Raw genomic sequence first — 13,861 nt, forward strand, 5'->3', positions numbered from 1 at the left:
TCAGTCTAATTAAAAATACTTTTTTAATCGTGATCTCAAAATCAGTATTGAGTATTAAGTCTTTTCCTTAGTGAGTTTGATATTTTTATATTTTGTTAATGCTGTCACTGTCAGATCAGTTTTGTTGCCGTCAGAAAATAATCCGGCTCACCTCACTGTTCAAAGGAATCAGATCATTATAATAATAATGGATCAGATTTATAAAGTGATTTTATTTTGGACACTCAGAGAAGTTTTACAGAGCATTCTTCACTCACTCTACACACACTGGTGCTGAGCCTTTATCATAGTCATGTAACTCAGTTCATACTTGATAAAGTGGTTGTTTTGTCTTTCCTGAGGACACAGCGCCCCCTGTGGCGTCTGGACTTACCAGCGTCTCCCGTCCGAGCACGAACCAGGTCCTGTCATCTTCTGATCTGAAGAGATCAGGTTTGGACCGGCTGCTGTGGTCACACAAATAAACCCCTGACTCACAGTTCAGTGATTTCACTGCACAAGTGTCTGGAAGTGTGGTTTTTATGGTCCTACAGCGCCCCCCAGTGGACAATAACACAAACAGTCAAAGCTCCGGTGATCAGAGGCGGGTTTACTCACTCACATTTATACAAAAACAAGTTTTCACAAAACCTTATGTTGTTTTATGTTGACATTATCTACATTACTTCATGATTTGAACACTGACCAATCAAGATGAAAACTATATTGACTTAATATACTTAAAAAGTTGAAACAATATAATCATCGTGAGTGTATTTTTTTCTTCAACAGTGGTGAGATTTTTGCCATTTTTATGCAATATCATAAGATTTAAGATAGAAGATTTGAGCTTGAGGTAGAATAAATAAATAAAAATGACTTGACTGGGATTCTCCAACTCATTATTAATGTTCATCAGTGTTTCTTTGTTGAACTATTGTCATTGTGACAGGTCGATTTAAAGACTTATATTTTCTACCCCCCTCCCTTTATATGAGAGTTAAAGTTGTATTTTATAAAACACAGACAGCAGAGGTGCTTTTGTTTGCAGTTTATTGTCACAGAACAGAAACTGAAGAGAATGAGAGTAAAAAAAACTCACAGATATGATCAAAATAACAGTGGATAAATGCTGATTAAAACAGGTATAAAAGTAAAAGAACATATATGATTTAGAGTTTAAGATGGTCACAGAGACACGCCCCACATCAAACCGACCGCTCGTGTTTGTCGTCATTTTGGAGGGTTTTTATATTTTATAAAAGACATCGTCAATAAAGATTTAACCAAACCTCTTCTCAGATAAACCTACAGAAATGCAGTGGTGGAAGAAGTAAAAATACAGATACCAGAGCAAAAACAAAATGTAAGTACCTGTTTAAAAATGTACTTTAAACTTTCAAATGAAGTGATTTTTTGATACAGGTTTGTGCTGAATTTTGAATTTTCTTCAACAAGAAACATGAGAATTTCTGTTTTTCTTTGTATATTTGTGTTTGCTTGGACTACAAACATGTTAAAAATTTACCTTCAGCTTTTTCTGCAGGTCTGAAACCAACGAAAAATACTTTTATTTGTCAGTCCTGTTCAAAAATGTAGTGGAGTAAAAGTCTAAAAAGTATTATTAAATGTACAGATATTTCAAATTTATACTTATATTTAGTGCCTTACTGCTTTTACTTTGTTATTTTCCACCACTGCACAAATGTAAAAGGAGGGAGGAGAGGAATAAAGGAGCAGGGTGACCAGGTTTTCAAAATTCATTTTCTGTTTTTTGGCTAAATAATTGATAATTTATGCTCCTCTTTAATGTTGGCAGGGATCAATTAATCTAAAATTCTGATAGTCCTGTTTTAGTCCTAGTTTAGTCCTGTTTTAGTCCTAGATTGGTCCTGTTTTAGACCTAATTTAGTCCTGTTTTAGTCCTAGTTTAGACCTGTTTTAGTCCTAGATTGGTCCTGTTTTAGACCTAATTTAGTCCTGTTTTAGTCCTAGTTTAGACCTGTTTTAATCCTGGTTTAGATTGGTCAAAAATAGGGACACCTGGGACATTTCTTGTATAAAACTTGGACAAATCAGTAGGTTTTGGATGAGTCTGGGACAGGGGACACAGGACTTAAACCTGAACCGTCCTGGGTAAATCAAATCTTTCTTTTCACCCTAAACTGGAGCCGCAGCAGTGAAACGTGGGGCGAGCGTGTGACTTTTGTGTGACTGTGGCGTGAGTCTCAGTGGGGTTTGTTGTTGGTGTTGTACTGGATGGCGTCCAGAGCCGCTCCGATGTCGCCTCCTTTGGCCTGGAGCAGTCGGGTCAGCCACCCCCCCTCGTCTGTGAAGCCCATGGACAACATGTGGGACAGCGCCTCCACCAGGCGAGGGTCCGCCTCTGCAGCAAACAAGAACACAACACCTGAACGTGAGTGACAGGGACGTTTAGAGACACTTCACCTGGACATGTCTGTGTGTCTATGTGTGTGTGACAGGGACGCTTCACCTGGACATGTGTGTGTGTCTATGTGTGTGTGACAGGGTCTCTTCACTTGTATGTTTGTGTGTGACAGGGTCTCTTCACCTGTCCGTGTGTGTGTGACAGGGTTCTCTTCACCTGTCCGTGTGTGTGTGACTATGTGTGTGTGACAGGGTCTCTTTCACCTGTATGTTTGTGTGTGACAGGGACGCTTCACCTGTCCGTGTGTGTGTGACAGGGACTCTTCACCTGTCAGTGTGTGTGTGACAGGGACGCTTCACCTGTATTTGTGTGTGTGACAGGGTCTCTTCACCTGTCCATGTGTGTGTGACAGGGACGCTTCACCTGTATGTTTGTGTGTGACAGGGACACTTCACCTGTCCATGTGTGTGTGACAGGGACGCTTCACCTGTCCATGTGTGTGTGACAGGGACGCTTCACCTGTCAGTGTGTGTGTGACAGGGTCTCTTCACCTGTCAGTGTGTGTGTGACAGGGTCTCTTCACCTGTCAGTGTGTGTGTGACAGGGTCTCTTCACCTGTGTGTGTGTGTGACAGGGTCTCTTCACCTGTCAGTGTGTGTGTGACAGGGTCTCTTCACCTGTCAGTGTGTGTGTGACAGGGTCTCTTCACCTGTCAGTGTGTGTGTGACAGGGTCTCTTCACCTGTCAGTGTGTCCGTGTGTGTGACAGGGTCTCTTCACCTGTCAGTGTGTGTGTGACAGGGTCTCTTCACCTGTCAGTGTGTGTGTGTGCAGGTGACAGGGTCTCTTCACCTGTCAGTGTGTGTGTGACAGGGTCTCTTCACCTGTCAGTGTGTGTGTGACAGGGTCTCTTCACCTGTCAGTGTGTGTGTGACAGGGTCGTACCTTCGGGCAGGTGGGGGTAGAGCGCTGCCTCTCTGAGTCCGCTCGGTCCCTGGTCTGGTTTGGGGGCGGGGCGTTGGTCTGGTTTGGGGGCGGGGCGTTGGTCTGGTTTGGGGGCGGGGCGTTGGTCTAGTTTGGGGACGGGGCGTTGGTCTGGTTTGGGGACGGGGCCCTGGTTCTGGGTGGACCTGGGTTTGGGGCTGGGGGGCTCCTCCAGGTCCTGGTCCAGGTCCTGGTCCAGGTCTTGGTCCAGGTCCTGGTCCAGGTCTTTAGGATCCAGAGACTGGAGTTCTCCGGTGGACGGGTCCACCTCCTTACAGCACAGGTCGGTCCACTCCTCGTCTGAGCCGCTCTGACCAAACAAAACACAAACACATCAAGTCTCAAAAACATCGTCAAAAACTACAACAGGAACACGACATCGAGGGATGTGACGATATTCAAATCTCTCTGTACCATATTTTCACGATGTACATCTCACGGTACGATATTGTAGAGCAGGACTAGAGCAGGACTATACTGACCGCTGCTGGAGCCTCGTTAGCTCCGCCCTCTCCTTCGGCAGCTCCGCCCTCTCCTTCAGTAGCCCCGCCCTCTCCCGCCTCCATGTCCACGTCTGCGCTCTGACTGGGCGGAGTCACTTTGGTGCGCTGGCCCTCGTGCTCCACGTCGATGTCCACGTCGATCCCTGCGACACAACGAGTCGAGGATAAACACACACGAGTGACAAACGGACTAAACGTGTGAACCGCTGTTTGTTTGTTTGTTTGTTTTTGTTATTAGAACTCACCCAGAGGACTCAACATGGCCGCCACTCCTTCTCCAATGTTCTTCAGGAAATCCACGTTGGTCTGGGCCTCTGAAAAAAAGACAAGAATACAGAAATTAGAGTAGAACAAAGACTAAAACAGGACTAAACAAGGACTAAAGCAGGACTAAAACAAGGACTAAAGCAGGACTAAAACAGGACTAAACAAGAACTAAAGCAGGACTAAAACAGGACTAAATCTGGACTAGACCAGGTCCCTGTCAGGTCTGAGGGTGCAGGACTCACCAGAGGAGGGTCCGGGCTGCTCGGGTCCAGGGTTGGTCTCTCCGTTGGGGGGGTTCTGGGCCTGGTTGAAGTTCTGGGCTCCACGGTTCTGGTTCAACATGCAGTGCCTCATCCACTTCATCCACTTCCCCCGAGGGAACCACTGCTGAAGTACAAATACTTCTGTTACTACAAACTACTACTACTACTACTATTGAAGGACAAATACTTCTGTTACTACAAACTACTAACTACTACTACTACTATGAGAAACAAATACTTCTGTTACTACAAAAAACACTACTACTACTACTACTACTACTACTACTACTACTACTACTACTACTACTACTACTACTACTACTACTACTACTACTAAATATATAGTATTACTACTACTTCAACTATTACCACTGTTACTACATGTATTAGTAATTACAGCTACTACTATTACTACTGTTATTACAACTACGAGTACTTTAACTACTACTCTTACTACTACAAGAACTGCAAATATAACCTACTACTACTACTACTACTACTACTACTACTACTACTACTACTACTACTACTTACTATAATCATCCCACTACTACAGCCACTACTGTTCCTGCCACTGCTCAAATCCACTTTTACTTTTACTACTACAGTACAAGTATTACTGTCCTCACTACAGTCCCCCTCCCCAGTACTTTTACTCCTGTGAGTACCACAGTGACAGTACTTTTACTCCTGTGAGTACTACAGTGACAGTACTTTAACTCCTGTGAGTACCACAGTGACAGTACTTTTACTCCTGTGAGTACCACAGTGACAGTACTTTTACTCCTGTGAGTACCACAGTGACAGTACTTTTACTCCTGTGAGTACTACAGTGACAGTACTTTTACTCCTGTGAGTACCACAGCGAGCGCCCTGGTGAGTACCTGGATGGGGTGCCAGATGGGCAGCAGCACGTGCTCGGTGTGGACTCCTTTGGCCTGGCAGGTGGCGCACAGGTCGTAGTTGGGGCAGACGGAGCACTTGAAGCGGGTCCCTGCGACAGGTCCCTCGCACCCGTCACAGGTCACCCCGGGGTGCACCGCCGGGGGGCACTGCGGCCCGAACGGCCCGAACGGGGGCAGTCCGGGAGGAGGGATGTGGGGCCCGTGGGGCCCGTGAGGCCCGGGGGGTCCAGGCGGTGGTGGTGGTGGTGGGCCGTGTGGGCCTGGGGGCGGGGCATGAGGGCCAGGGGGCGGGGCATGGTGAAAAGGCGGGAATCCAAACGGAGGGAAAGCGTGAGCGGGAAAGTCACGACGATGCTCCTTTTTCTCTGGAAACACAAGAAAAACAGGAGTCAGGCATGATACTGCTGGTACTAGTACTGCTACCCGTACTACTAATGAAACTATTACTGCTACTGCTAGTACTTCTAAACATACTACTAATGAAACTATTACTGCTACTGCTACTTGACTACTACTGCTACTGCTACTACTCTACTAACATACTACTAATGAAACTACTACTGCTACTGCTAGTACTTCTAACTACTACTACTAATGAAACTACTACTGCTACTGCTAGTACTTCTAAACATACTACTAATGAAACTACTACTGCTACTGCTAGTACTTCTAAACATACTACTAATGAAACTACTACTGCTACTGCTACTTGTACTAGTAATGAAACTACTACTGCTACTGCTAGTACTTCTACTTGTACTAGTAATGAAACTACTACTACTAGTACTTCTACTTGTACTAGTAATGAAACTACTACTGCTAGTACTTTTACTTGTACTAGTAATGAAACTACTACTGCTACTGCTAGTACTTCTAAACATACTACTAATGAAACTACTACTGCTACTGCTACTTGTACTAGTAATGAAACTACTACTGCACAGACTTTTGTACCTTTGACATCAACAAATTTCATTCATCACAGATGAAAATAAAACAATTATGTTTCATCAATGTGAATGAAAAGGAGCAGAAAAAAGTTTAAATTCGTGTAATATTTGCCTCTTTTCACGCAAAACATTTAAACATTTATTCTTTATTCTTTGCATTGATTTGACGGTTGTTTGACATTTGGACAAGGTGATTTTTACAAGAGTGAGAAAGTTGGACGCACGAAAAAAGCTCAACACCTGAAACGTCTCCAGTCACACTTGTACTTGTATTTAAGAATCAAAGTTATCGAAAAGAGATGTTCTGCCGCTCCCGTTTTGACTTTTTGTTTCCACCTCTGCTGTTCTTTCCTCTGTCATAAAACCACTGAGTCCAGAGTAAATACGACTGAAACGCTGAGTCATGCAAAGTCAGCAACAACAACACGAGGAGGTTTTAGGGAAAAGGCTCGGTGCAGAGTTAAAACGACTCGGCGCAGAGTTAAAACGACTCGGCGCAGAGTTAAAACGACTCGGCGCAGGGTTAAAACGACTCGGCGCAGAGTTAAAACGACTCGGCGCAGAGTTAAAACGACTCGGCGCAGAGTTAAAACGACTCGGCGCAGGGTTAAAACGACTCGGCGCAGAGTTAAAACGACTCGGCGCAGGGTTAAAACGACTCGGCGCAGAGTTAAAACGACTCGGCGCAGAGTTAAAACGACTCGGCGCAGAGAGGGTTAAAAACGACTCGGCGCAGAGGACTCGGGTAAAACGACTCGGCGCAGAGTTAAAACGACTCGGTGTTAAAAGGACTCGGTGGGGGAGTTACCTTTGATGTAGAGTCTGAAGGTGTTGTCTTTGACACAGGCCAGAGCCATGACCAGCTCATCGTCCGAGGAAAACGCCACCATGTCCTCGTCCTCATCTGAAACACAAACACAGTGAGAACAGAACAGGACTGGACCAGGACTAAAGAAGGACTGAGCCAGGACTGAGCCAGGACTGGAGCCAGGACTGAGCAAGGACTGAGCCAGGACTGAAAAGGACTGAAGGACTGAAGGACTGAAGGACTGAGCCAGGACTGAGCCAGGACTGAGCCAGGACTGAGCCAGGACTGAGCCAGGACTAAAGAAAGACTAAAAAAGGACTGAACCAGGACTAAAGAAAGGGTAAATTAGGACTGAACCAGGACTGGACCAGGACTAAAAAAGAACTAAAGCAGGACTGAACCAAGACCGGACCAGAAATAAAGAAGGACTAAACCAAGAACTAAACCAGGACTGAAGAAGGACTAAAAAAGGACTGAATCAGGACTAAACAAAGGGTAAACTAGAACTGAACCAGGACTGAACCAGGACTAAAGAAGGACTGGAGGACCAGGTCTGAACCAGGTCTAAACCAGGAAACTAACCAGGTAAACCAGGTCTAAACCAGGACTACCAGGTCTAAAACCAGGTCTAAACCAGGTCTAAACCAGGTCTAAACCAGGTCTAAACCAGGTCTAAACCAGGTCTAAACCAGGACTAAACCAGGACTAAACCAGGTCTAAACCAGGACTAAACCAGGACTAAACCAGGTCTAAACCAGGTCTAAACCAGGACTAAACCAGGACTAAACCAGGACTAAACCAGGTCTAAACCAGGTCTAAACCAGGACTAAACCAGGACTAAACCAGGTCTAAACCAGGTCTAAACCAGGTCTAAACCAGGTCTAAACCAGGACTAAACAGGACTAAACCAGGTCTAAACCAGGACTAAACCAGGTCTAACCAGGTCTAAACCAGGACTAAACCAGGTCTAAACCAGGTCTAAACCAGGTCTAAACCAGGACTAAACCAGGACTAAACCAGGTCTAAACCAGGACTAAACCAGGTCTAAACCAGACTAAACCAGGACTAAACCAGGACTAAACCAGGACTAAACCAGGACTAAACCAGGTCTAAACCAGGACTAAACCAGGACTAAACCAGGTCTAAACCAGGACTAAACCAGGTCTAAACCAGGACTAAACCAGGTCTAAACAAAAAAAAAAAAAAACAACAACACAAAACCGGAACATTTGTAAACAATGGGGAGGAAACAATCTTCCAGACCTGATTCGACCTTTGAACTGTTGATTTAGAGTAAAACATTCACCAGGACTAAACCAGATCTAAACCGGGACCAGAGCGGGACCTCGAGTCGCGCTGTCGGACCTCGAGTCGTGCTGTCGGCGTGACGTGTGTGTGGTTCTGGGTCATGGGGCAGACTCGGGGCTGGATGGTCCAGTTGAACCTGTTCTGCTCCGAGCGACACCGACACTCGGATTTTTCTCTAAACACATTTTCTACCATCTTCTTCTCCAAACTTTAAGACGGTGTAAGCAAAAATAAGTGTATTATTATTGTATTATTGTGTTATTATTGTGTTATTATTGTGTTATTAATATGGATTATTTTGTGTTATTCATGAATCATTGAAATGTGATTAAAGATAATAATAATTAACCAAAGAAAATAAATAAACTTAGTACAAACTAATTAACTAGGCCTGGTTTAGTTCCTGTTTACATCCACTTTAGTCCTGGTTTGGTCCTGGTTTGGTCCTGGTTTAGTCCTGGTTTAGTTCTGGTTTGGTCCTGGTTTGGTCCTGGTTTGGTCCTGGTTTAGTTCTGTTTTTCTGGTTTGGTTTAGTCCTGGTTTAGTCCTGGTTTAGTCCTGGTTTTCCTGGTTTAGTCCTGGTTTAGTTCTGTTTTGGTCTGGTTTGGTCCTGGTTTCCTGGTTTAGTCCTGGTTTAGTCCTGGTTTAGTCCTGGTTTAGTCCTGGTTTGGTCCTGGTTTGGTCCTGGTTTAGTCCTGGTTTAGTCCTGGTTTGGTCCTGGTTTGGTCCTGGTTTAGTTCTGTTTTGGTCTGGTTTAGTCCTGGTTTAGTCCTGGTTTGGTCCTGGTTTGGTCCTGGTTTAGTCCTGGTTTAGTTCTGTTTTGGTCCTGGTTTAGTTCTGTTTTGGTCCTGGTTTAGTCCTGGTTTAGTCCTGGTTTAGTCCTGGTTTAGACCTGGTTTAGACCTGGTTTAGACCTGGTTTAGACCTGGTTTAGTCCTGGTTTAGTCCTGGTTTAGTCCTGGTTTAGTCCTGTTTTGGTCCTGGTTTAGTCCTGGTTTAGTTCTGTTTTGGTCCTGGTTTAGTCCTGGTTTAGTCCTGGTTTGGTCCTGGTTTGGTCCTGGTTTGGTCCTGGTTTGGTCCTGGTTTGGTCCTGGTTTAGGTCTGGTGTAGTCCTGGTTTTAATCTTGGTTCAGTCCTGGTTCAGTCCTGGTTTAGTCCTGGTTTGGTCTTGGTTTAGTCCTGTTTTGGTCCTGGTTTAGTTCTGTTTTGGTCCTGGTTTAGTTCTGTTTTGGTCCTGGTTTAGTTCTGTTTTGGTCCTGGTTTAGTCGTGGTTTAGTCCTGGTTCGGTCTTGGTTTAGTCCTGTTTTGGTCCTGGTTTAGTCCTGGTTTAGTTCTGTTTTGGTCCTGTTTTGGTCCTGGTTTAGTCGTGGTTTAGTCCTAGTTTAGTCCTGGTTTAGTCCTGGTTTAGTCCTGGTTTGGTCCTGGTTTAGGTCTGGTGTAGTCCTGGTTTTAATCTTGGTTCAGTCCTGGTTCAGTCCTGGTCTAGTCCTGGTCCTGGTCCTGGTCCTGGTCCTGGTCCGGTACCTTTGTAGAAGAGGGTGAAGGGCAGGTTCTGCAGGTGGCTGAAAGCCGCCGTCACTTTTCGGGTCAGGTACTCGAAGCTGGCGCTGACGTCGTGGTCCACGGTGAAACGCCGGATCTCCTTCACCGCGTCGTCTTTACCGAGCAGGTACGACTTCACCGTCACCGCCATGTCCGCCACGACTACGGCCGCACGGGAGGGACAAAACACACGCCGGTTATTTACACTCAAACTGAAAACACAAACTGAAAACGTTCCACCTTGTGATGTCACCAGGTCCACTCCGAGTCCTGGTTTAGTCCTGATGAAGTCCGTCCTAAAGTCTGGTTTAGTTCGTGTTTACACCTGGTCTAGTCTTGGTTTTAGACCTGGTTTAGTCCCTGGTTTAGACCTGGTTTAGTCTCTGGTTTAGTCCTGGTTTAGATCTGATTCAGTCCTGGTTTAGCACTGGTTTAGATCTGGTTTAGACCTAGTTTAGCCCTGGTGTGGTCCTGGTTTAGTTCCTGTTTACACCTGGTTTAGTCCCTGGGTTAGATCTGATTAAATCCTGGTCTAGTCTTGGTTTAGTTTTGGTTTAGGCCTGGTCCAGTCCTGGTCCAGTCTTGATTTAGACCTGATGTAGTCCTGCATTAGTCTTGGTTTAGTCCTGGTTTAGTTCTAGTTTAATCCTGATTCAATCCTGCTTTAGATCTGATGTAGTCCTGGTTTAGACCTGGTTTAGTCCTGATATAGTCCTGATATAGTCCTGGTTTTTAGTCCTGGTTTAGTTCTAGTTAAGTCCTGGTTTAGACCTGATGTAGTTCTGGTTTAGTCCTGATTCAAGTCCTGCTTTAGTCCTGGTTTAGTCTTTGATTAGTCCTACTTTAGACCTGGTTTAGACGTACTTTAGTCTTAGTTTATTCCTGGTTCACTCCTGAATAAACCCTGGTTTAGTCCTGGTTAAGTCTCAGATTAGTCCTGGTTTAGTCCTGGTTTAGTCCTGGTTTAGTGGTTTAGTTTTAGTTTTAGACCTGGTTTAGTCCTGGTTTAGTCCTGGTTTAGTCCTGGTTTAGTCTGGTTTAGTCCTGGTTTAGACCTGGTTTAGTCCTGGTTTAGTCCTGGTTTAGTCCTGGTTTAGTCCTGGTTTAGTCCTGGTTTAGACATGGTTTAGACCTGGTTTAGTCTGGTTTAGTCCTGGTTTAGTCCTGGTTTAGTCCTGGTTTAGTCCTGGTTTAGACCTGGTTTAGTCCTGGTTTAGTCCTGGTTTAGTCCTGGTTTAGTCCTGGTTTAGTCCTGGTTTTAGACATGGTTTAGACCTGGTTTAGTCCTGGTTTAGTCCTGGTTTAGTCCTGGTTTAGTCCTGGTTTAGTTTTAGACCTGGTTTAGTCCTGGTTTAGTCCTGGTTAGTCCTGGTTTAGTCCTGGTTTAGTGGTTTAGACATGGTTTAGTCCTGGTTTAGTCCTGGTTTAGTCCTGGTTTAGTCCTGGTTTAGTCCTGGTTTAGTCCTGATGAGTGTAGTTATTTGTTTTTTTTAGGTAGGGCATCAGGTATAAAATCAAATCTGGTCACGCATGTTTGACTTGTAAACACAGAGGAATGATACAAGATAAGGACCGAGTCTAAACTTGGACAAGCAGGTTTCAGGACTTCAGATCTGGGACACGCCCGAGTCTGGATCGTTGGTACAAATACAAAATTGTTTAAATAAAAAGAGTGAGAAATGCTGTGGCTTCTCCTCGTGATCTGAGACTTTATCCTCGATCACAAACACAATTTTCTGTTTTTTTGTGAAACAAATTATAATTTATGATCCTGTTTAGTTTTGGTGAGAATCAGATTAGATAAACATTGTGACAGTGCAGTTTTAGTCCTGGTTCAGTCCTGGTGTAGACCTGGTTTAGTCCTGATATAGTGCTGGTTTAGATCTGGTTCAGTCCTGGTTTAGTCCTGCTTTAGTTCCGTTTTAGGCCTGATATAGTCTTGGTTTAGTCCTGTTTGAGACCTGGTTTAGTCCTGACGAAGTCCTGGTTTAGTCTTAGTTTAGTCCTGGTGTAGTCCTGGTTTAGTCCTGGTTGAGACCTGGTCTAGACCTGGTTCAGTCCCGATTTAGTCCCGACTTAGTCCTGGTTCAGTCCTAGTTTAGTCCTGTTTGAGACCTGGTTTAGTCCTGACGTAGTCCTGATTTAGTCTTAGTTTAGTCCTGGTTGAGACCTGGTGTAGTCCTGGTTTAGTCCTGGTTGAGACCTGGTTTAGACCTGGTTCAGTCCCGATTTAGTCCCGACTTAGTCCTGGTTCAGTCCTAGTTTAGTCCTAGTTTAGTCCTGTTTGAGACCTGGTTTAGTCCTGACGTAGTCCTGGTTTAGTCCTGATGTAGTCCTGGTTTAGTCTTAGTTTAGTCCTGGTTTAGACCTGGTTGAGACCTGGTTGAGACCTGGTGTAGTCCTGGTGTAGTCCTGGTTTAGTCCTGGTTTTAGTCCTTTTAGTCCTTTTGAGACCTGGTTTAAGTCCTGACGTAGTCCTGGTTTAGACCTGATGTAATCCTGATGTAATCCTGATGTAGTCCCGCTTTAGTCTTATCTTAGACCTGCTTTAGTCCTGATGTAGTCCTGGTTTAGATCTAACTGGTCAAAAATAACGACACCTATAACATTTCTTGTATAAAATCTTTTTTTTTTTTTTCAATAAATCCGCTGGAACACGAGACCCAGGACTCAAAACCTGGACTGCCTCGGGTCAGTCGGGACTAAGACTCGGGTCACTCTGGTCCTAAACCGAACGCCACGACACAAACACGGAAGTGACCGAGCGCACGTGATAAACACCAACTACGCAGTAATAAAAACAAGACCAGATCCGGGACTAAACCAGGACTAACCCGGGTCTACGTGCACGTTTAAAGTTTTTTAAGCATTTTATTTAGTATTTTACCTAAAACAATTACAATTTATGCCTCTATTTACTGCAAAAAATGATAAAATTGGTCAAAAAATAGCGATACGTGCGATTTTTGCTGCGTAAAACTTGGAGAAATTTATGGTTTTTGGATAAATCTGGTTGGATAAGGGACACAGGGCTGAAAACTCGGACTGTCCCGGGTAAACAGAGGCGTGTGGACACCTTAAATAAAAAAATTTTCGTAAATAAAGATAATTTAAAGACGCGTACTCACTGCAGAAGACGCCGGGAGCTCTGAGATCAGACCGTATCCGGGGTTTTGGATGAGTTCGAGCGAACACTTTTACGCACGGGACCTCGCCGGAGACAAAGCTGCGCACTGAGACAACAGTGTGCGGGAGCAGGAGTTTGACGCAGCGCAAAAAATCCTGGCCGCTTATGTTTACAAAGTGAGCGCGCTCCCATAGGCCGTGCCGTGCCAGACTTCCGGGGCGCGGGCCAATCCGAGGCGAGGCGAGCGCGGACGGGGGGGCAGTGGGGGAGAGTCAGCTGAGCGTGAGTCAGAGCCGGGCCACAGCGCTGAGTCACTGTGAATCCAGACCTTTGGACCTCAAAAGTGGATTTATGAAGGAGTTTTGTGCGCTGCAAACGTTATTTAATTGATTTATAATGTTATTTATAAAGACGTGCGCGTTAAAAGTGTGAAACTGCGTGCGTAATTGTGAAAATGGTTCCGCATTTGGCACCAACAACATGAGTCAGTATAGTCACATTTTCTTTGTGTTTTGGTCGTTTTGAAGCAGCTTTTCTGTATTTTAACTGAATAAATCAACAATGTATGCCTCTTTTTTACTGTTTTTAGGCATAAAATCGGTAATTTTATAAACATGACCGTTTCCAAAGTGCTGCACAGACAAATTAATGCAATAAAAAACAGTCAATAATAAATAAAAACAATAAATAAACAGTGTTTAAAAAAAAAGAAAAAGAATAATAAATAATTTATAAATCAATAAATTAATGACATTATTAAGTTAAAATTAAAGACAAGGTGATGAAGATGATGAAAGGAAAAGATTATGGTTTAGTTTAGACCTGAAATAGACCTGG

At 44.4% G+C, this 13,861-nt stretch overlaps 1 protein-coding gene across 10 annotated transcripts; it reads right to left on the bottom strand.

The window, feature by feature from the left end:
- Positions 1–1,015: 1,015 nt before the first annotated feature.
- sqstm1 (sequestosome 1) lies at positions 1,016–13,189 on the bottom strand. 10 transcript variants are annotated; one of them, XR_008633078.1, is made up of 10 exons: positions 13,026–13,189; positions 9,880–10,059; positions 7,048–7,143; positions 5,269–5,654; positions 4,364–4,508; positions 4,100–4,168; positions 3,834–3,997; positions 3,313–3,661; positions 1,982–2,365; positions 1,016–1,849 (listed from the first exon to the last, which is right to left on the bottom strand). XR_008633078.1 is itself a non-coding variant. In XM_055160149.1 (9 exons), exons 2-9 carry the CDS (start codon positions 10,046–10,048, stop codon positions 2,208–2,210), a joined length of 1,533 nt encoding a protein of 510 aa, XP_055016124.1. In that variant the 5' UTR covers positions 10,049–10,059; positions 13,026–13,189; the 3' UTR covers positions 1,016–2,207. The 10 variants fall into 10 exon arrangements, 5 of the variants coding, with proteins under 5 accessions (XP_055016124.1, XP_055016122.1, XP_055016123.1 ...); XR_008633079.1 differs by having other exon boundaries at positions 1,016–1,838; positions 1,949–2,365; XR_008633076.1 differs by having other exon boundaries at positions 1,016–1,904; positions 1,949–2,365.
- Positions 13,190–13,861: the final 672 nt, after the last annotated feature.

This window comes from Boleophthalmus pectinirostris, unplaced genomic scaffold (genome assembly GCF_026225935.1).
Source record: "Boleophthalmus pectinirostris isolate CB_2022bp ecotype Guang Dong unplaced genomic scaffold, ASM2622593v1 HiC_scaffold_3, whole genome shotgun sequence".
NCBI lineage: Eukaryota > Metazoa > Chordata > Actinopteri > Gobiiformes > Gobiidae > Boleophthalmus > Boleophthalmus pectinirostris.